At 48.3% G+C, this 22627-nt stretch overlaps 1 protein-coding gene across 1 annotated transcript in view; it reads left to right on the forward strand.

Moving 5' to 3' along the window:
* Positions 1–9041: 9041 nt before the first annotated feature.
* LOC310952277 (uncharacterized protein) overlaps positions 9042–22627 on the forward strand; it is a gene marked incomplete at its 3' end in the record, with an annotated part of 47913 nt that continues 34327 nt past the window's right edge. Inside the window, exons 1-5 of the mRNA XM_083920846.1 lie at positions 9042–9167; positions 11620–12040; positions 14306–14381; positions 17699–17777; positions 22197–22311. Coding sequence (XP_083776972.1) covers positions 11660–12040; positions 14306–14381; positions 17699–17777; positions 22197–22311 — 651 coding nt within the window. The 5' untranslated portion in view covers positions 9042–9167; positions 11620–11659. The remainder of the gene's footprint in view (positions 9168–11619; positions 12041–14305; positions 14382–17698; positions 17778–22196; positions 22312–22627) is intronic.

Here is a 22627-nt window from a genome sequence, read left to right on the forward strand (position 1 = left end):
ACAGTGCAATGACATTTGTTGAATTGAGGTAGAGCGGTGTTGTTCATTAAGGTGAGGTAGTGCAGTGAAGTGCAAATAGCAGTTCAGATGTAATGTGTGTGTGTGTGTGTGTGGGGGGGGGGGGGGGTAGGGGGGCATGATGTCAGATGACGGAGGGGAGGGGAGGTGTAAGGGTGGCTGTGGCAGGGGGCAGAGTCAGAGGGGGGAGGGGGGGCAGAGTAGGCAGGGAGTTGAGTCTCCTGACTGCCTGGTGGCAGAAACTGTCTTTTAGCCTGCTGGTTTTGGCTCGGAGACTCCGCAGTCTCCTCCCCGACGGCAGCAGGCTGAAGAGGCTGTTGGAGGGGTGGGTGGGGTCACCTGCGATCCTGATGGCTCTGCGGGTGAGACAATAGTTTCAATAGCCAAACATCTTCAGAACAAGATTCGTTCTATTTGGAAGGAGTTCTCACCAAAAGCCCACGAAAGACGACGGCGAGCAAACACGAACCACCGCGGGATCAGGAGTTCTCCTGGAAATGTCGTAAAGCTTCGATCGATGGTTACGAGAGAAGTCTAAAGAAGATGGACGTGGCGTCATCCATCATCGTCTGACATCTCCTGAATGACTTGAGCTCTGTTTTCCAAACGGCGAGAGTTGTATTGTTTTAGAATTAGAAACGGTAAAGTTTAGATGCGATGTGTTGTCATAGATATGATCAGCTGATACAGTCGCACCTTCACCGGCAGTGGGTGTTGTTTTTAAAGCGGTGAGATGACTCAGACTGGCACCCATCAGCGCTCAATAAAGACAATGTTAGACCTGAACCCTCATTCCAGACCTCTGCAGTCACGTCTGGTGTTGTGTTCATGAATGGATGTTGGAAAAACGACTGAGCCAATCACAGCTTTGTAGACACGTGAAGGGGATGCAGCGTTTACTCCTGTGAAAGAAGACAAAAAACTTTCTACGTCTAAAAATACCCACATCACCGGCACTGCCTTTGCACTGTGTGGCCCTCAGAGCAGGCGCACGAGAGACTTCTGCTGACTTCTGTTTTAGGGCGCACTCACACTGTCCGTCCGTACCGTGCCCGAGTACGTTTCACGGGTAAAGTCTGGTTCCTTTGACCAGTGTGAGTGCAACCGTACCACGTCTAGGAGCGGTACGGTTCCTGTCCACGGCCCTTTTGGGAGAGGTGGGCTTTTGTAAAGCACGTCTGCACATGTACGAGCACAAGCGTGCGCACATGTACGAGCACGAGGCCTACGGCGGTTCTGAGGTCATTTCCTGTGCGCCTGTTGGGACATAGAAAAAAGAAGGAGGGACCATGCGCGGACATTTCAAACAATGGCGGTGAAAGGTTCACGTTGGTGTGATGCGGAGGTGGAGTGTTTACTGCAGATTTGGTCGATGAAAAGATTCAAAAACAGTCGACAAGACGCACAAAAACTCCGAGGTCTACGGAAAGATCTGGAAACGAAGCCACGCATCGCCATGACGTCATCAATGAGTGTGACGTGTTACGGCGTGATGACGTATAGGCAGCAAGAAGCATTCTCCGAGGCCCAGGTAGTGTGAGTACAAACGGGCCTGGAGGGGGGGACAAGGACCCTAAAGCACGGGGCACGGGACGGAGGCACAGTGGGAGTGCGCCCTTAAGTGTTCAGCTAAGGGGCCGTCCACACGAACGCAAGTGTGAAGCAAAAGGAGAAGCCAAACCAGGGTAATCGATGCGTCCTGATGAGTCGTTAGGTTTGATTCATCACTGTCGTGGAGCAGGCTGATCGCTGACACACTCGGCAACCAACATGGCAACCCGACTGCTGGAGTTATTTTTTGTTGTTGCGTCGTCGATCTTGAGACACTAGATGGAGCTGTTCTGCTCATTCTCCATGTTCAACCTTTAATTAATGCATTTTTAAGGGAACTTCTCCTAACCGTCAATGCTGCTTCTGCTTAAAGATGAATACATCTGCTGACGAGTTAAAACGAGACACTTTACCAAACAGAGACCATGAACTCTGTGTGATTTTGAGGTTAAAGTGGCTTTAAAGCAGCAGCACTCAGCTGTTTTGACCGCGTGCACTCGTCAGGCTGCAGCAGAACCCACTGAGGTCAACACACGATCCTGACTGGAAACACAGTGGGTGCTGATGTTCACCGCGTCCTTGACTTTCACAGTCATTCAAATGCACGAGGGGGGCATTTTTTATCATCAGGGCTTAAAGCTGAGCTCCACATCAGACTCAAGGCTAAAGAAACACTGTTTGAAGCTGTAGCTGCGTCCCATCAGGTGAATAATAATGTAGGAAACACACGACTGGACCCTTCACGTGAACACAGGGAAATGCTCAGATCAGACATTAAGAAAAGCTCTGCAAAAATGTCTGATCTGTCTCCAAACAACAGGAACGTCCACAACAACAGTCGAAAACTCAAACTATTATTTAATTCACATTACTATCTTTACTACTATTACTACTACAGAACCAGAAGCACTACTATTACTAAATACCACTAATACTATTGCTACTACATCTCCTACATGACCACTAGAGGAACATACAAACACTTTACCTCTGTCCCCTAATATTTGAGTGTGTTTTGATGCGCTTCTTAACAAATGATTGTGTGTTTTGGTGCCGTTTTAAGAGTTTTAAATATACATGACTGTCAGATTATTGTAATATCGTGCATAGAGAGTATTTTGGCGAGGATATTAGTGACGAAAGTGACCATTTCTAATAAGGAACAATAATTTTACCAAATTCAATGCTGTTATTCCAGGGTTTAACACACACACACACACACACACACACTCACACACTCACTCACTCACTCACTCACTCACTCACTCACTCACTCACTCTCACACACACACACCTGCTTCAGAGAGAGAGAGAGAGAGAGAGAGAGTGTTACATACATACAGTGTTACATAACTGTGTTGAAATCTATCTGGAGTCACATGTTCAGAGTAAAGGCCTGCAGTGAAACACATACGCACACACGCGCACACACACACACACACACACATATATACACACACACACACACACACACACACACACACACAGCCATGTGAAGGCGTCTGTGGACAGCAGAGAGGCGGAGACATGACATAATACTGCTGCAGTACAGTTCCTGTACCTGTTACTGCTCACTGTGCTGTAACAGTCCGTGCAGCATCATAACATATCTGTGTGCGTACAGTGAGGTGCATGATGCATCATAATGATACACACTCATCGTAACGTCTCATAGAGTGCTGCAGGGACGATACTTTTCCATTTGGATTTTAGATTTTTGCAGAAAAGTAGTGAACAAAAGTTTGTTCAGCGAGGTAATCTTCACTAATGAACTCCACTTTTAGGATACATGAAGCGTAAATGCAACTTCCAGAAGCAAAAAGCTGTCGTTAAGCTATTAACAGAGTATGGTCATGAAAGCTGGGTCAGGACCCAAAGAACCAGGTCCAGGTCCAAGCGTGTGAAATGTGTTTCCTCAGGAGGGGGGCTGGAGTCTCCCTTAGAGAGAGGGGGAGAAGTTCAGCATCCGTGAGGAACTCGGAGTAGAGCCGCTGCTCCTTTGCGTTGAAAGGAGCCAGTTGAGGTGGTTCAGGATCATCTGGTAAGGATGAACCCTGGGCGCCTCCCTAGGGAGGTGTTCCAGGCACGTCCAGCTGGGAGGAGGCCTCGGGGAAGACCCAGGACCAGGTGGAGAGATTAGATCTCCACACTGGCCTGGGAACGCCTCAGGATCCCCCAGTTAGAGCTGGTTAATGTGGCCCAGGAAAGGGAAGTTTGGGGTCCCCTGCTAAAGCTGCTGCCCCCGCGACCCGACCCCGGATAAGAGGCTGAAGATGAGATGAGACCAGCTTCTCTTTTACAGCGTGATGACGTTTTTAAAGACACTCACCAGCTGAAGAATTCACCAGTAGGGTATTCAAATCTCTTAAAACCGTATTCAGGGCTTGAATCAAACTGCAAATCACCAAATCTCAGGTCCACCCCTCCGCTGTATGATGAGACTCGTGATAAAAGTACATTATGGATTATTAAAATACCTTTTTGCACCTTTTTTAATACAAAAGACTCAATTACTTCACAGTTTTGAACTGAAAATGGAGCGTGTTGATGGAGGTCTGTGCTGCTGACCACCAGCGAGGCAGCACACACACACACACACACACACACACACACACACACACACGCACGCACGCACACACACACACACAGAGTCCAAATAAAATAGTTGAGTAGGATTCATATCTGCAGAGAAACAACAACACAAACAAACAACAAAGACACAAACAAACAACAACACAAACAACAACACAAACCAGCAACAACAACACAAACAACAACACAAACAACAACACAAACAAACAAACACAGCAACAACACAAACAAACAACACAAACAAACAACAAAAACACAAACAACAACACAAACAAACAACAACACAAACAACAACACAAACCAGCAACAACAACACAAACAAACAACAACACAAACCAGCAACAACAACACAAACAAACAACAACAACACAAACCAGCAACAACAACACAAACAACACAAACAAACACAGCAACAACACAAACAACAACACAAACAAACAACCAACAGCACAAACAACACAAACAAACAAACAACAACTCAAACAAACCCAGCAACAACAACACAAAGCTAACGTCAACATGCTAAACAGGCCACATGATGACAAAAAGATAAATACAAATAATAATAAAACACTTTTCCAAAACACACACACAGACACACACACACACACACACACACACACACACACACACACACACACACACACACACAGGGCTGAGTGCGCTTCATTAGAGCTGACCGAGCATCGATCATCGGCCTCCTTCTTCTCCCAGACGCTGCAGGAGGGCTGCCCCGCAAATCCCTTTTAATTACGGATGAACCGCATCGTGTGTGTGTTTGAGCGTTTCACTCTCTCAACACACACAAACACACTCCACGTCCGTCTCGCTCTGAGATCAGAGCTCAACTGTTGTGTCCGCCTGCTGACATGTCACTTGAATCCCTTGGGTGTTTGTCTGATCTGTCTGTAGTTAAGTGGCAAAGGTTGTTTTTTTATTTAACTGCTCAATTTATTTTATAAATCAATTCATTCTTGATTTAAGTTCTGTCGTATGATGTTGCCCGTGTGGTGCCGGGTAGGGAATGAGTCCTGACCCCAAGTGAAGGAGTTCAAGTACCTCGGGATCTTGTTCACGAGTGAGGGGACGATGGAGCGTGAGTTTGGCCGGAGAATCGGAGCAGCGGGGGCAGAGCTGCAGTCGCTCTACCGCACCGTTGTGACCAAAAGAGAGCTGAGGAAGGCAAAGCTCTGGATCTACCCTCAGTCCTGGTTCCTACCCTCACCTGTGGTCCTGAAAGCTGGGTCAGGACCCAAAGAACCAGGTCATCATCAACACCAGCTGCAACTGACGTCATGAACACCAACCATCCATATGGCTGTACTTTCTCTGACTCATCCCGTGACTCAGCTGCATCTAAGTGTCCACAACCGGCACAAAGGCTGTGACTAACACATGGATAACAGCGGTTAAAGCCCCTCCTGGCATTAAACGTGTGTGTTTGGACTTCCCCTGGACGTAGCACACAGTATAGAGTCTATTGTGTGTTTGTGCATCCTACAGATGAAACACACTTTCATGTGAATCTTCCTCCCAGGACCATTCAAATCCAACCTCTCTGCTTAAAGAAGACAAACGTCAAAGAGTCCATTGTTGACTTTACTTCCGTGAGCGTCTGAATGTAAGGAGCCATTGTTATGAAATATGTGCAAAGGGTTGAAGATTTCCTTTTCTCCCCCTCTGATCCAGTGTAATGTTATCTCTAACAGGATGTGACACACTTGAACTGTTGTGGTGGCAGCGGCCTTAAGCTGAGTGGAAGTGCAAGTCCATGCCGGACATAAAGGAGCAGACTATGTAGTGGTCACCAGAGAGCGGAGGACTTTACAGGAAGCTCCGATGACTCCAGGGATCAAATTCATGTCAGCGGGCTTTAAAGGAAGCTGTCGGCCGCGGCACGGTTAAAACACTGTTTGAATTCATCTATTATTCATCTGTGTTATTGTTCTGGGAGGTCATAACAGCACCAGGTGCTCTTAAAATGAGGCACAGTACACTAAGGGGCCCTCCCACTGTTCCTCCGTCCCGTGCCCCGGGCTTTAGGGTCCTTGTCCCCCCTCCAGGCCCGTTTGTACTCACACTACCTGGGCCTCGGAGAATGCTTCTTGCTGCCTATACGTCATCACGCCGTAACACGTCACACGCATTGATGACGTCATGGCGATGCGTGGCTTTGTTTCCAGATCTTTCCGTAGACCTCGGAGTTTTTGTGCGTCTTGTCGACTGTTTTTGAATCTTTTCATCGACCAAATCTGCAGTAAACACTCCACCTCCGCATCACACCAACGTCAACCTTTCACCGCCATTGTTTTAAATGTCCGCTCATGGTCCCCCCTTCTTTTTTCTTTGCTTTACAAAAGCCCACCTCTCCCAAACGGGCCGTGGACGGCTCCTAGACGCGGTACGGTTTCACTCACACTGGTCAAAGGAACTAGACTTTACCTGTGAAACGTGCTTGAACATGGTACAGTTGGACAGTCTGAGTGCGCCCTTAATGCCTTCACCGTACTGCCCCGAGCTAATCAGTGTTAGCCATGTCCGCCTGTTTGCGACTCTCCTGGATGTCTCCGTTAATAGTTGTTACATGATAAAAACTGTCTCGATAGTTTATCTGATGACCGTATTTGCTGAAAAAGACCCTGGGATGATTTTACGCTGGAATTACACTTTAAACCACTTTAGTTGGTGTTTATAGCAGGAATTAATGAACACGCTGCAGCCAATCAGAGTTGAGCGTTCACCCAGACCACGGCATACTTTAAATGGATGACTGCACCGTCTCCATTTGCTCCTGAGTCACCGTGCAGTTCAGCTGAATGGCTTGGTCCGTTTTTTTTTTGAATGATCGACTGGTTTTCACTTCCCTGCAGCGCTGCGGCTCATTTCAGAGCATTTGGGCCGTGACACAGTTGGCAGGGAAGCCAGGAGCTGAAAATGGGTCATGGCTTCTCTGCAGCTCTTTGTCCCTGCAGGTTAGACATCGCTCAGTGGGCACATGAGTCGCCATCGTGCCGGTGCAGGAACAGCAGAACGAGAGTGTTGGCAGAGACACAGATAATGCCTTCAGTCCCATGTTGAAACACCTGCTGGGGATTATTTTTGCAGGATTTTAAGGAGCTCGTCCGTCAGACATTAAGGGGGCACTCACACTGTCCTTCCGCACCGCGCCCCGTGCTTAAGGGTACTTGTCCCCCCTCCTGGGCCGTTTGACCAAAGGACTAAAAATAGATGCAAAACCACCACAAAAAGATGCAAAATGACTAAAAATAGATGCAAAACCCCCACAAAAAAGATGCAAAATGACTAAAAATAGATGCAAAACCACCACAAAAAGATGCAAAATGACTAAAAATAGATGCAAAACCACCACAAAAAGATGCAAAATGACTAAAAATAGATGCAAAACCACCACAAAAAGATGCAAAATGACAAAAAATAGATGAAAAACCACCTCAAAAAGATGCAAAATGACAAAAATTAGATGCAAAACCACCACAAAAAGATGCAAAATGACTAAAAATAGATGCAAAACCACCACAAAAAGATGCAAAATGACTAACAATAGATGCAAAACCACCACAAAAAGATGCAAAATGACTAAAAATAGATGCAAAACCACCACAAAAAGATGCAAAATGACTAGAAATAGATGCAAAACCAGCACAAAAAGATGCAAAATGACTAAAAATAGATGCAAAACCACCACAAAAAGATGCAAAATGACTAAAAATAGATGCAAAACCACCACAAAAAGATGCAAAATGACTAAAAATAGATGCAAAACCACCACAAAAAGATGCAAAATGACAAAAAATAGATGCAAAACCACCACAAAAAGAGGAAATAAAGAGAGAGAAAACAGAAGCAATATAATGTATGTTATGTTTGACCCTTTAGGGCTTCCGTATAAGTCAAGTATTAATAATGTGTTCTCTAAGTATGAATGTGTGATATAGTTTACCTAACTTCTAATAACGTCCCCCAATTTAAAACATTTTCCTGAATGAATTCAAAATCAATGTTAAATCTGTAAAATTGATGAAAGGAACTAAAGCACAAGAACACTTTTAAACACTTCCTCACTTTGTCCGCTCACTAATTAAACATATAATCAAAAAAGCCTTAAGTATTTTGACTTTATTACATATTTACTGCGTATGTTTTGTTGTATGTACCTTATTGTGTTGTCAACAGAGCCTTATGAATATGTTTGTGATGTTTTTGGATGATTGTAAAATGTTCTGAATAAAGTTTATTCTTTTAAAAACAAACTTCTAATAATGAGTTTGACATTTCCGAGGTGTCCCTTAACGCACCATTAATTAGCCCCTGCTCGTCACGTGCTGCAGTGCGCCCCTCGTCCAATGGGAGAGCTTAATTGAAGAAGCACGAGCCGTGACGCGCGACATTGTTTCGTCATGACGTGATCACGTGTGAACTGTTTTATTTATTCCTCCACAACAATTTCCGTGTGTGTGTGCGTGCGTGCGTGTGTGTGTGAGTGAGAGAGAGAGTGTGTGTGTGTGTTTGTGCGTGCGTGTGTGTGTGGAAAGCGTTCGTGTGTGTGTGACAGAGAGAGTGTGTGTGTGTGTGTGAGAGAGAGAGAGAGAGAGAGAGAGAGAGTGTGTGTGTGTGAGAGAGAGAGAGAGAGAGAGGTGCGTGTGTGTGTGTGCGCGCGTGCGTGTAAGTGTGTGTGAGTGTGAGAGAGAGAGAGAGAGAGAGAGAGAGAGAGAGAGAGAGAGAGAGAGAGAGAGAGAGAGAGAGAGAGAGAGAGAGAGAGACGGGCGGTGGGGAGCTCCGGGCCGGCGGAGCGAGGACACGGTAGTGCCCCGCCCCTCTCGGACACGTTGCCCAGGGAGAGGCTGCACGGGCCGGATGGGAGTCCCCGCCTCCCTCGCTCCCTGCGTCTGCTGCGTTCATGGTTTCACTCCATCATCAGTCCGCGCACCGTCTGCTGCATGTCCTCAACTCACCGAGCCCGACTGGAAACACACGCTTCACTTCTGGTAAGTGACGGTCTGCCACACACACACACACACACACACACACACACCCCCACACACACACACACCCGCGCGCCTCTCTGCTTCCATTCCTCACAACTCACCTGGATCCGTGAGAGGCTGCAGCGCGCACACGAGCGTCCGGTTGTGGAGGTGATGTTCGCGGTGCGCACACACACACACACACACACACACACACAGGTCAGGCTGATATCTGCATTTTTATTTAATTCTTATTTTTATTTATTAATTATCGCGTGTTTTCCGTGTCCTCTCGCGCGCCAGGATGTGTGTGTTTTCTCCACGTGTTGCAGTTTTTTAGCACAGGGGATAAAAAGTGCACGTTCACCCTGGACCTTGTCACTGGTGTCAGCAGCGTGTGCACGCGCACTGAAGCAGGACCATGTGTTTGGATGTGTGTGTGTGTGTGTGTGTGTGTATATGTGTGTTTTTCTTACATAATGTTGCGCGACCTGCCCACGGAAGGATGCGTGTCCCCCCAGCCCGGGCTGCGGGGCTCAGGCTGCGGGGCTCGGGCTGCGGGGCTCGGGCTGCGGGGCTCGGGCTGCGGGGCTCAGGCTGCGGGGCTCGGGCTGCGGGGCTCAGGCTGCGGGACTCAGGCTGCGGGGCTCAGGCTGCGGGGCTCAGGCTGCGGGACTCAGGGCGAGGGGCTCAGGCTGCGGGACTCAGGCTGCGGGACTCAGGGTGAGGGGCTCAGGCTGCGGGGCTCAGGCTGCGGGACTCGGGCTGCGGGGCTCAGGCTTCGTGTCCTGTGTCTGTGCACAGTCCTGAAAGTTTTCTCTTTTTATCTGGTAACATGTTATTTAAGCATTTTACAGCTGAAACTGTGAACTAACGATTCATCCAAATCTATTTAAATATTATTAATCAGCTTTAAAGAAAACTGCATCTGAGTTCTGTGATTCCAGCTCCTGTAATGTGAATATTTCCTGGTTTCTTTCCTCCTCTGTGACACTAAACTCAATCTCTCTGAGTTAAGGACAAAAGGAGCCGTTTGATGACGTCATTTTGGAGCATTTAACACCGCTTTATAAACCAAACAGCTGATGGTTAAAGGCTGAATGTGTAGAATCTTTATTTAAAGTTACATTTTTAAAAATAATAAATCACCCACCTGCGTTTTGAGAGGGACAGAATGAAAGTTTTGCTTTTCCATAAAACATATTTATTAAGTCTGAATGAATATTTTGCATTTTTGACGGGTTTGACAGTGACTTCCTGTCCCGTTGTGTTTCCATGGTAGCAGCCAATAGCGTCAGGTGTTGCTGGTTGCCAGGTTTGTCTGTCGTTGCCACAGAAACATGAATCATTTAGAGTTGAGAGCTGACGGATCACACGGCACTCACAGAAAGACTAACGTTAAATACTGTTCGATGAGTCCAGATTAGTCGCTGTGTTTGATTCCTCACTGACGTGGAGCAGGCCAACCTGGCAACCCGACTGCTGGAGTTATTGTTTGTTGTTGCGACTGCGATCTTGAGACACTGGATGGAGCGGCTCTGCTCATGTTCAACCTGTGTGTTGCAGCTCTGATTGATCGATTTATCTGTGACGGTCTCATTTGAAGCCATTTTTAAAGTGGAGAATTAGAATTAGAATTTATCGTTTCATACCTCATGACGACGTATATTTCATGATCTGGCATGTTCTCCGGTCATAAATACACGGCTGATATTGAAAAGTATATAGAACAGACATTTTAATGTCATTTAGGGCGCACTAACACTGTGCCTCCGTACCGTGCCCAAACAAGTTTCACAGCTAAAGTCTGGTTCGTTTGACCAGTGTGAGTGCAACCGTACCGCGTCTAGCTGCGGCACGCTTGCCGTCCACGGCCCGTTTGGGAGAGGTGGGCTTTAGTAAAGTGCGTTTGCACATATACGGGCAATTCTGAGATTTTTAGATAATGTTCTTGTTATTTTCACGTAGACGATTAATTCATCATCATGTTGAATTATCACCCGGCTGGTTTTTCTTTGCATTTTTATTTGTGTCTGATGGAAACATTGTGTTCAGCGTCCGACTGGGAACGACTGAACCCAAAGTGTGTGAAGAAGTCAGAGTCCAGATCTGAACCCCATAGAGAATCTCTGGAAAAGCCTCTGTAACAAAGTAAAGTCTAAGGGTGCACTCCCATGTGCGTCCGTCCCGTGCCCCGTGCTTTAGGGTCCTTGTCCCCCCCTCCCCCCTACTTCACAATTTAATGATTGATGATAACCATGATAATTTAAGAGGCTAATTTTCATACGGTTTCATCTTTGCCGACATATTTGGCGTCTTTGTAAAGTTACAAATAAAGTTCTGTAGGTTTGAACAAGGTCTGTGGGATTAAAGGGTTCAAATATTCAGTGTTTTCAAAGCGTTGTTGACACTTTGGACCTGCTGTTGACAGTAAGGTGTGTGTGTGTGTGTGTGTGTGTCGTTCGCCCGGCAGGTCCGTGATGCTCCCTGCTGGCTGAAGGTTTAGCTCCAACATGTCGACCTCAGACTCGGATTACTCCATTGACTGGCTCGCCAGCGACGAGGACGACTACGACAGCCCGGACAGATTAAGTCCTCAGCGTGCGGAGGAGTCGCCGGCCCCGCCAACGTCCACCTCATCCTCAGGGGAATCTCCCACCAGCTGCTTCCTCTCCCCGCGGAGCAGGAGGAGGAGCGGCGGCTGTAAAGACGCGGGCCGCCGTGGGGTCGATGCCGACTCTCCAGCCTCCCCTCAGGCCCCGACGGTCGGTCCGGTTCAAGGATTTACTGTGTGTGAGCAGCATTCGAGCAGGAAGAGAGCACACGGCGCCGGTTCGGACAAATGCTCTGAAATGACTCAACCAGACACTGAAAATGAAATGTTCATGCAGAAGGTGAGAGGTTTTTCTTTATCTGCAAACTCTTTCCCACCGTCTGATCACTAACCTTCCTCTCCTGGCGTTCGTCTGTCCGGGGTGTAACTGTGTTCCTTTAAGGGCCCGACAGATGTGAGAGTTTTAAGGATTTCAGCGGGAAAAATGTCCCAATATGGCGGCAGAGACAGTGACACTTTGGAGCTGGAATGACAGTAGACATTATATATGGTTATGTAACGCCATGGTTTCATAACTGTAAGATCCGTAGAGGCTACGATATCCTTGGTGTCCTGATTCCTGCGTTGTTTCCCTGTGAAACACACTTTCTCCAGGTTGTAGTTTTGGGCGTGAGAGAGTCGTCTTCACTCACCGGTTGAGAAAAAGAGCTGTAAAAATGTCAGAGGGAACAAAAAAGCTCCTTAAACGTTGAGTGTGGAGCGTTTAGTGTGTGTCCAAAATGAGCAGGGAGTCGTTGGAGAAGATGGAGATCCAGTTCTCAAAGCGTGGCGTCTAAAAGTGAGTGAAAGGGTCCAACACCGTGAATATGATCCAACATGTTCCAGTGTTTTCTGCTCAAGTCTGTGTGAAAGAAGTAGTTTAAACTGGGCTGGAGGACCAAAGCAGTTAAGGCCGCACTCCCACTGTGCCTCCGTCCCGTGCCCCGCGCTTTAGGGTCCTTGTCCCCCCCTCCAGGCCCGTTTGTACTCACACTACCTGGGCCTCGGAGAATGCTTCTTGCTGCCTATACGTCATCACGCCGTAACACGTCACACGCATTGATGACGTCATGGCGATGCGTGGCTTTGTTTCCAGATCTTTCCGTAGACCTCGGAGTTTTTGTGCGTCTTGTCGACTGTTTTTGAATCTTTTCATCGACCAAATCTGCAGTAAACACTCCACCTCCGCATCACACCAACGTGAACCTTTCACCGCCATTGTTTGAAATGTCCGCGCATGGTCCCTCCTTCTTTTTTCTACGTCCCAACAGGCGCACATAGACTTAACATTCTGCTGCTCTGTGGCGGGCAGCAGAACGCGTCCGTTCCCGTGGATTTCACCCCTCGGTTAAACACGAGAACAGAGGATATTGATGATCGCGTGAAACTCCTCAGCACCGCCCCTGCGCTTGCTCCATGTTGCTCTGTGTTTGCTCATCACCAGCTGCTCTGCTTGATGATGTAACCGCTGCTGCACACCTAGAACTGAAGTGACTCGATCACTGTACCTGTACTTCTGTGGATGATATCAGTAAAAAAGAAATGACTGGATCCAGGTATCAGATCGGAGCATCTCTAATATTGATGTTGATGTATTTTAGGCGGTGGCGGCTCGATGGGGTGGTGGTTAGCACTGTTGCCCCACAGCAAGAGTTCGAATCCCGGCTGGGGCCCTTCTGTGTGGAGTTTGCATGTTGTCCCCGTGTCTGCGTGGGTTTTCTCCGGGTTCTCCGGTTTCCTCCCACAGTCCAAAGACGTGCAGGTGTTGGGTTCATTGATGACTCTAAATCACCCGTAGGTGTGAATGGTTGTCTGTCTCTGTTCGTCTCTATGTGTCCTGTGATAGACTGGCGTCCTGTCCAGGGTGGACCCCGCATCACGCCCGATGTCAGCTGGGATCGGCTCCAGTCCCCCGTGATAGGGACGAGCTTTTGAAGCGTCACCATCATCATCTATAATGACGACTAATCGCGTGCGGCATAGAAAGCTGTTTCTCAAAACAGCAGCTCAAAGATAGCGGCCACACGCGTCTCCTCTGCTGCTCTCTCACCTCATGTGTTCTTGGAAACCAGTAACAGAAATGTAAGAAGCGAGGGGACGCTTGAGGAGAAAGTGGGAGCTCCCTAAACGTAAACTCAAGCTCCAGATGACAGAGTAGCTGCAGGGAGGCATCGAACAGTGCGGGAGGGTCTGATGGTGCCAGTTTCCATAGCGGCGAGGTGCTGCCGGGTCTCATGTATCCGTCTGAAGGAGCCACATGTGACACTGTCGATCAGTTTCTCCATCGGCTGCTGTCGGCCGTTAATGGGGCGCCCGCGGATATTTACCCTCAGTGTTAACGTGGGACTAATGGCATCGAACCGGAGCGCTTGTAAATGGGTTATCAGTCACTTAGCTGTAAATCAATGAGTCCTTGACAAAATGAGAAAGTGAAGAAATTGAAATAAGCCGTAGATCATGTGCAGCGATACATGATTTTGTGGCTAGTTTTAGGAACGCCATGAGCAGCCGTGTGCTCGGTGGATGGGTGCACTCACATGCTAACTCACCTCTCTGTTCCTCACAGTGCGTGGAGCTGCGCTGCTACGTCCGGCCGCTGTCCTCCATCCTGCAGGGCCTGAGATCGGGCAGGTACTCTGAACGTAAGTGTCTCATCCCAGCTTTCACGCTCCCTTCCTCCCGCTCTCTGCAGGTTTGTTAACGGACACGCTCTGTGCAGATCACACCGCTGAAGATAAACCCGTCATGAGAGGGCGGCTGATGCAAAAGTGGGCCGATTATAAAGCACTTCACTGGCCGTTCTCCTGGATCAGGCCAAGGCAGCGTGTGCCCACACAGACAGCAGAAGTGTCCAGTCTAACACGTGTCACAATGATCACAGAGCTCAGCCTCGGCTCCACATTCAGATTAATGTTCCAGGGATCATTTGACCTTCGCTGTCTTATCAGGAGTCCGATGAGAGGACGGATGGATGTAAATTAACGGTTCTCTTCGTAACATTCAGAAAACTCTTGTTATCAGTGATGCCGTTAGTGAAGACAGTCATCATCCTCGCACCTGCGTTCTCACACTCCAGAGCCTCGAGCGGCTACCAACACGTCCTCCTTGACTTCCCCTCAGCCCTTGGTGTCACGCAGCGGAGGAAACTCTGAGAGCTGAGGGAAATGGGGGGGGGGGGGGGGGGGGGGACCTGCCCTCGTTCACTTCAGCCCAAACTGTCATGGAGCCACAAACGGGTGCAATTCAGCGCTGAACTGCTTCTTACTCATAACCACCAACACCTTCAGACTCTTTTCAGTGACATGAAGGTGTTGAAGCATCAATGAAACTATCTTATAAACATGTAAGAATACAGACTTCTAATAATAACAATAATATAATGTGATATCCACCTCTGGATCCATGAGACTCCATCTCACCACGTTACCGTTTCCCCTGAGGGGAAGTGAACGCACCGTTGTGATGAAAAGAGAGCTGAGGAAGGCAAAGCTCTGGATCTACCGCTCAGTCCTGGTTCCTACCCTCACCTGTGGTCATGAAAGCTGGGTCAGGACCCAAAGAACCAGGTCCAGGTCCAAGCGTCTGAAATGTGTTTCCTCAGGAGGGGGTCTGGAGTCTCCCTTAGAGAGAGGGGGAGAAGTTCAGCATCCGTGAGGAACTCGGAGTAGAGCCGCTGCTCCTTTGTGTTGAAAGGAGCCAGTTGAGGTGGTTCAGGATCATCTGGTAAGGATGAACCCTGGGCGCCTCCCTAGGGAGGTGTTCCAGGCACGTCCAGCTGGGAGGAGGCCTCGGGGAAGACCCAGGACCAGGTGGAGAGATTAGATCTCCACACTGGCCTGGGAACGCCTCAGGATCCCCCAGTTAGAGCTGGTTAATGTGGCCCGGGAAAGGGAAGTTTGGGGTCCCCTGCTAAAGCTGCTGCCCCCGCGACCCGACCCCGGATAAGAGGCTGAAGATGAGATGAGATGGAAGTGGCCGAGGGCGCGCTGAACCACTACTGGGACGCAGCAACAGCCAAAACAGTCGGGTCACAGCCAGCTTAGGTTTCGGTGCGGTAACATTAGCGAGCAAGCTAACATTAGCCGGCTCAAATCCGAGCTAACAAAGAGCAAATAAAGTCGTTTATTTTCAGCTCGTCGCTCTGCTGCCGAGGCTCGTGAATTTTCTCTTATTTTCCAATTTATCAAGAGGTCAAATTCTGTTTTTTCAGGTATTTATGTATCAAAACGACTTTCTGTGTCTTTTGATCAGCTCCTATAATCTTTATTAATCTTCTCCATCTGTTTGACCCCTGATGGACCCCCTCCTCGTTCAGTGACGTCTTGTTTTAGTTGTAAATCCCCTTTATTTGCTCTTATTCTGCCTTTATTCCCAGTGGAGTCTGCACACGTGCACGTCATTATGATCAAATATCTAGTTCAAAATAAAGCGTTCATTAGATTTGTGAGTCATAAAATGACGTTATAATGTTTCCTTTTAAGTGATTCAACAAATCTTCTCTCATTGAGGACGCGTTCATTTAGAAATAATCAGAATATTAAAGCTTCAGCGGAAAAAGACAAAAGGATCAAAGGCGTCACGGGCCATTTAACATCCTTTCAAACTCAAACGGCCTCAGAGATGAAAGAGCGGATCAAAGCAGAGGCGGGAGCTTCAGAGCGCTGGTTTCCTGCACGCTGGGATGAATACGAGCTAAAGTTCACCCGCGTCTGGACCCACGGTGACGCCACAACACAGCCAGGGATCCTCAGGACAGGACCGCGCCGCCCGCTTCTCACAGTTAGGAAGGTCATCTCCGGCAACGACTCTGCACGGGTTGTTCAGTCGTTCACTCTCATTCATCATCTTCAACCGTGTGTCCTTATTGAGGTCGCGGGCGGCTGGAGCCGATCCCAGCTGACATCGGGCGTGAGGCGGGGTCCACCCTGGACAGGACGCCAGTCTATCACAGGACACATAGAGACGAACAGAGACAGACAACCATTCACACCTACGGGTGATTTAGAGTCATCAATGAACCGAACACCTGCACGTCTTTGGACTGTGGGAGGAAACCACTCAAGCAGCTGAAGCTTGACACAGGTTTGATCATCATTAGACAAACCTGAAACATGCAGGACAGTGGCTCTGCAGGAGCAGAGAGAAACTAAAACATGCAGGACAGTGGCTCTGCAGGAGCAGGATTGGGCAGAGGCCCTGATGTAGAGGATTTCCCTCTTATTTGAATCATGTTCCAGTGAGTTCAAAGGTCATTCCCAACATTATTCTGCTGTATTCTTCCTTTTTATTTCACTTCCTGTGCGCACAGACAGTGTAGTGGTTAAAGACATCAGGATGAACTGATTCTGCCATAACCACGTAACCACGGTTACGTAACGTCAGTTTCATAACTGTAGAAGCTGCGACATCTACATAGTCCTGATTCGTGCATCGTGTGTGTGCGTGCGTGCGTGTGTGTGAGCGTGTGCGTGTGTTTGGGTGAGCGTGCGTGCGTGTGTGCATGTGCGTGCTTGTGCGTGCTTGTGCGTGTGTGTGCGTGCTTGTGCGTGTGTGTCCACATACAACTGGCTTTACAGAGTGATTGATTGATTTATAACCTTTATTTTAATATATACTGAGGAGCAACCTCATTTTCAATAAAGCAGAGATAAAAAAAACATTTTGAAAACTACACGAGCAAATCTGGAATCAGGAGCAGTTAGAAGTCAAATCAGACGCAGTTATGGATTTAAATCGTCTTAACGAGACGAGTGTGGTGAGTGTCAGGGGGTTTGGTCGCTGCTGAACTGTCGTATCAGAAGGGAGAAGGCTCCGCGGGGCAGATTAAAACACTAAGGAGGGTGTAGCTGTAGCTGTAGCTGTAACGATGTTGCGGTCGGAGGTCGTCGCTGTAAGCGCGGTGCCTCCTCCTCTCCCCTCCGGGCCCCGCTCACACATCTTTCCCTCTCTCCTCCTGCAGGTCTCAGCAGCTTCCAGGAGAGCGTGGCGACGGACCGCATCCAGAGGATAATGGGGGTCCTTCAGAATCCAAACAAGGGGTAAATACCTTTTTCTTTCTCCTCCTAAATACGTCAGCGGCTGCAGCGTCGGCGGCGGCGGTTCCTTTCTTGTCTGCAGCCGGATCAGATAAGGAAACCCACATGTCTGGTAAACAGCAGTCAGAGGAATTAGAGGCCTGATTGAATACGCGCAGGATCGCTTCTAAGATAAGACGCTTTTGGGAAGACGGCGGAGAAATGCCAAAGAAAGCTGGTGGTTTCGCTAACAAGCTTGTTTTCCTCCGCGCAGAACACGTGGACACGTTCAGGGAGTCACACACACACACACACACACACACATGCGCCTCCACAGTGCAGATGAGTGGTCGGTTAAATGGATTTAGGACCTTGTGTGCGTTTAATGTCTCAGGGTGGGTTCATGCTTTAGTCGTGCAGGTTTGCCTCCCGGTTACCAGTGTCACCGTGAGATGGAGCTGCTTCACGGTGGGGCCAAAGCCCGCCTCGCCTCCAACCGGGCCGCCCCCTCAAAGAGATCCACGTTGGGACTGGACTAGTGTCTCAGCAGCAGGACAGAGAAAGATGTTTTGTCTCAGTCATTTTGTAGCTTCTAACTGAACTCATGTCCTCGTTCAGCCGCGTCAGAGTCAGAACGCAGTCAGAGCTCCTTGATTTTTTCTATTTTTAATGTGAACCACCACCTCAACCTGAGCTTTCTCGCATCAAAGTCACTCTTTAGACTCATTAGACATGTCAGTGAACATGCAAATATATGAAAATTAAAGTGAAAATCATCTTTTTCTGCACTTGCATACATAAAATAAGCCAGCGAGACAGTTTTTTTTGGTGTCACAACTGTTAACAGAGAAATCCAGGAGAGTCGCTAACAGCAGCACGTGGCTAACAGTGGTTAGCTCGGGGCAGCACGGTGAAGGCATTCAAAGGTCTTTTTTAACCACTAATGCTGCTGAAAATAACAGCAAACCTCTGCAGCAGCATGAGAAGAGTCCCTACACACACAACAAAGCACCAACAGCGTAGTTAGTGAACCCAGAGTTTAGAGACAACAGGGTCACAGGAGCGCTGCTGGTGTCCCTCAAACCACCGGGTATCTTGCAAGGGTTAACAGATCAGAAGGAAAACCGTGCAGGCACTCAGGAAGGTGCGAGCCGACACGCGTCGATGATGACGTTTCCAGTGTGTTGCGGTTGGACTGGTTCAGTAAACGTGACGTGTTCAGAGTGAGCCGGACCACACGTGGAGCGCTGCGGCGTGGGAGGCTTCAGCTCTGTCCCAGTAATGTCACATTTCACACACATGCATCCTGCAGAGCGTGTGTGCGTGTGTGCGTGTGTGTGTGTGCGTGTGTGCGTGTGTGTGTGTGTGCGCGCTCCACTGTTTCTCATCCTGCAGAAAAAAAAACACAAACACGGCAGTATAATCCAGAGATGTCGGCCTTTAAAAATCAAAGTTAGTGAAGATATTTGCGACAGTACATTTTCTCATGTGATTCATTTATTAACAGATAAGGTGAGCCGTTGTTTTAATTACAGTTCCAACTGCAGCGGCCCCCAGCCCTGGTTTCTGATTGGTTAATAAGTGGACCAGGCTAGCTGTGCGTGTTTTGTTGTTAGGGGCAGCTACGGAGCCTGCAAGCACACTCAGACTTCTCTTTATTGATCCTTTTTAGGAAGACTCTCTCATGTAAACGCTTTTCTGACGTTTGTGTCTTTGTTTAAAACCTTTCAGTAAATGGTAAAAACGAAGAACGTGGGGTTTTATTGAAGCGCCGTAATCTTTGTGCATCTTTAAAAGTTTTTTTAGGGCGTTCTCCCACTGTTCCTCCGTCCCGCTCCCCGTGCTTTAGGGTCCTTGTCCCCCCCTCCAGGCCTGTTTGTACTCACACTACCTGGGCCTCAGAGAATGCTTCTTGCTGCCTATACGTCATCACGCCGTAACACGTCACACGCATTGATGACGTCATGGCGATGCGTGGCTTTGTTTCCAGATCTTTCCGTAGACCTCAGAGTTTTTGTGCGTCTTGTCGACTGTTTTTGAATCTTTTCATCGACCAAATCTGCAGTAAACACTCCACCTCCGCATCACACCAACGTGAACCTTTCACCGCCATTGTTTGAAATGTCCGCGCATGGTCCCTCCTTCTTTTCTCTATGTCCCAACAGGCGCACAGGAAATGACCTCAGAGCCGCCGTAGGCCTCGTGCTCGTACACGTGCGCACGCTCGTGCTCGTACACGTGCAAACGTGCTTTACTAAAGTCCACCTCTCTCAGACGGGCTGTGGACGGCCAGCTGTCCGCAGTTATGCGCGGAGCGGTTGCACTCACACTGGTCAAACGCACTAGGCTTGACCCGAAAACCTGTTTTGGCCCGGTGCAGGAGGACAGTGTGAGGGCGCCCTTAACGTTTAACGGATATTTAACCGGCGCGTAATTGATGCAACAGTGGTGAATTACATCGTATCTGCTGATTTAACAACGTGGCTCTGTATGGGGAGTAATAAACTGTGTACGTCAGGTGGAAAAGGCCTTAAACTGGAGCAGGATGTTTATTTTTTAGGTGTTTTGGGGCAAAAAGTCCAAATTAATAAATGTTCTGAGAGGAAACTCGACTTTTTCTGTCCATGTTCACACGTGCCGTCGTTCTACTGTAACGTTATTTTTGTGTGTGTGTGCGTGTGCGTGTGCGTGCTCGTGTGTGTGTGTGTGTGGTGGGCGGTGGGCGGGGCCTCTGCTCCGGGGCTTACTGCTCTATTTTTAGCTTGTGAATGGAATGAGGTCGTTCTTCTGCTGCCACGTGTGTGTGTGTGTGTGTGTGTGTGTGGTCACATTTGTCATGTGGACCTGAACATGCTCTCCCCGTCCTCCTCCGTACTCGTCATGTGATGCTCGTATATGGTCGTCAGATCACACACACACACACACACACACACACACACACAGAGGAATGTAGATAAACTGGGATGAGTCACCCCTCCTCTCTCTCTGTCTCTCTCTCTCTCTCTGTCTGTCTGTGTCTCTCTGTCTCCCCTTTCTCTCTCTCTCTCTCTCTCTCTCTCTCTCTCTCTGTCCCTCTCTGTCTGTCTCTCCCCCCCCTCTCTCTCTCTCTGTCTCTCTCTCTCTCTCCCCCCACCAATCAGATGAGGCCACAGCGGCGGTGCGTTGGCGCTGTGTGAGCTTATGTAACGGCCGTTGGCGGGACGTCCGTGAGCCACCTGAGCTGCGGCTCTCACTCTGTAATCTGCAGCTGAAAACACTCCTCAGACGTCACGTTCACACCGAAGGAACTTCCCCCGACAGAATGAACTCAATAAAGTTTATTTCAAACATTTAAACAAAATAACCACTAAAAACTGAACAATAAGAGGCGTAACTGAACGTGTCATGTGCGTGAAGGATCAGGAGAAACCTTCTGTAATCTGAATCAATGAGAAACTCTCCTGTGCTTCCTGCTAAACACCGTTATTCCTCCTCTTTGTACATAATTAACGTCAGTCATGTGAAAAACAGAGAGAATCCACAGTCAACACATGAAACAATAAAAAGGCTCAAAGTGAAGATAAAGGTACTAAATGATCGGACGGCTTTAGTTACATTCACATTAGGGTTTTTCCCACAAAACGTCAGATTTGTTCCTAACATTTAAGGGCGCACGTACCGTGCTCAAACAGGTTCCACGGCTAAAGTCCGGTTCCTTTGACCAGTGTGAGTGCAACCGTACCGCGTCTAGGAGCGGCACGCTTGCCGTCCACGGCCCGTTTGGGAGAGGTGGGCTTTAGTAAAGCACGTTTGCACATGTACGAACACGAGCGTGCGCACGTGTACAAGCACGAGGCCTACGGCGGTTCTGAGGTCATTTCCTGTGCGCCTGTTGGGACATAGAGAAAAGAAGGAGGGGCCATGCGCGGACATTTCAAACAATGGCGGTGAAAGGTTCACGTTGGTGTGATGCGGAGGTGGAGTGTTTACTGCAGATTTGGTCGATGAAAAGATTCAAAAACAGTCGACAAGACGCACAAAAACTCCGAGGTCTACGGAAAGATCTGGAAACAAAGCCACGCATCGCCATGACGTCATCAATGCGTGTGACGTGTTACGGCGTGATGACGTATAGGCAGCAAGAAGCATTCTCCGAGGCCCAGGTAGTGTGAGTACAAACGGGCCTGGAGGGGGGGGACAAGGACCCTAAAGCACGGGGCACGGCACATTAAAGTCCTTAAAGTCTTATTTTTTTTTACAAAAAAAGAAAAGAAAAAGTTAAAAGAGAGGAATTCAAGTTTATTTCTTATTCTCTCAGAGTTTGAAGTGAAGTTTAAGGAGCTGATGATTTCCCTTCAGCCCCTGAGTTCAAATACTCTTGATGAATCAAAGCTGTCGTTACCTGAACACGTGCATCCGTGGAATAACGTGAGTGAATATTCAAACGCTGTGTCTCTCTTCCAGCGGACGCTTCCTCAGCATCGTCCTGAAGATCGAGGAGATGCTTCAGAGCTGGTTCCCTCACGTCAGACGCGAGCCGACGCAGACGGACGACTGCGCTCCGGCCAAGAAGCAGAAGGTAAAGATGCTCAGAATCACACAAGAGCAGAGAAAGAAACCACCGCGGCTCGAATGTGTTTTTAAAGCAGCGTTGGTACGAGCTGCAGTTCATAGAGCTTAACAGAAAAGATCAAAGATAACAGCAGAATAAATATAAATATATTAAAAATCAGACCCTGAGCAATAAGACAAAAGCGTGAACAGTAAAACAAAGTCATTAAACCAACAAAAGGGTTTTAAAAAGCACACAAAGGAGTTAAGATTAGAAAGTGCAGCTGCACGTTTGGTTAAGGGTACGCTGCAGCAAACAAGTTTTAGGCCCGAGTTAAAAGAGC

Source organism: Echiichthys vipera (genome assembly GCF_963691815.1).
Source record: "Echiichthys vipera genome assembly, chromosome: 1".
Lineage (NCBI taxonomy): Eukaryota > Metazoa > Chordata > Actinopteri > Perciformes > Trachinidae > Echiichthys > Echiichthys vipera.